General features: G+C 59.2%; 1 protein-coding gene across 1 annotated transcript in view; it reads right to left on the bottom strand.

The window, feature by feature from the left end:
* LOC116843606 (uncharacterized protein DDB_G0271670-like) overlaps nucleotides 1-601 on the bottom strand; it is a 7,060-nt gene that overhangs the window by 96 nt on the left and 6,363 nt on the right. The window contains exons 5-6 of the mRNA XM_032814140.1: nucleotides 371-597; nucleotides 110-329 (exon numbers count right to left, since the gene is read on the bottom strand). Coding sequence (XP_032670031.1) covers nucleotides 110-329; nucleotides 371-597 — 447 coding nt within the window. The remainder of the gene's footprint in view (nucleotides 1-109; nucleotides 330-370; nucleotides 598-601) is intronic.

Below are 601 nucleotides of genomic sequence, written 5' to 3'. Positions count from 1 at the left end.
GTGGTGCTGTTGGTGCTAGTGGAGGTGGTGGTGGTGGTAGTTCTGCTGCTTCTGCTGCTGCTAGTGCCGCAAGTGCTGCTGATGCTGTTGGTGTTGCTGGTGCTGTTGCTGGTGCTGCTGGTGATGGTGCTAGTAGTGATGGTGGTGCTGTTGGTGCTGGTGGTGCTGGTGCCGCAATTGGTGCTGCTGGCGTTGTTGGTGCTGCTGGTGCTGCTGCTGCTGGTGCTACTGGTGCTGGTGTTATTGGTGGTGGTGCTGCTGCTGCTGCTGCTGGTGGAGGTGGTGGTGATGTTGGAGCTGCTAGTGTTGCTGGTGCTGCCCGTGCTGCTGCTGCTGCTGGTGGTGGTAGTGGTGGTGCTGCTGCTGCTGCTGGTGCTGGTAGTGGTGGTGACGCTGGTGCTGCTAGTGTTGCAGGTGCTGCTAGTGGTGCTGCTGGTATTGCTGGTGCTGATGATGCTACTGGTGCTGATGTTATTGGTGATGGTGGTGCTGGTGGTGGTGGTGGTGGTGGTGCTGCTGCTACTGGTGCTGATGGTGGTGGTGACGTTGGTGCTGCTAGTGTTGCAGGTTCTGCTGCTGGTGGTGCTGGTGCTGCTGCTGC

Source organism: Odontomachus brunneus, unplaced genomic scaffold (genome assembly GCF_010583005.1).
Source record: "Odontomachus brunneus isolate Ranch 3 - 2012 unplaced genomic scaffold, Obru_v1 Obru_scaffold_034, whole genome shotgun sequence".
Classification (NCBI taxonomy): domain Eukaryota; kingdom Metazoa; phylum Arthropoda; class Insecta; order Hymenoptera; family Formicidae; genus Odontomachus; species Odontomachus brunneus.
Note: the sequence above shows the minus strand (reverse complement) of the source record. Positions and strands in the feature narration are given on the sequence as shown.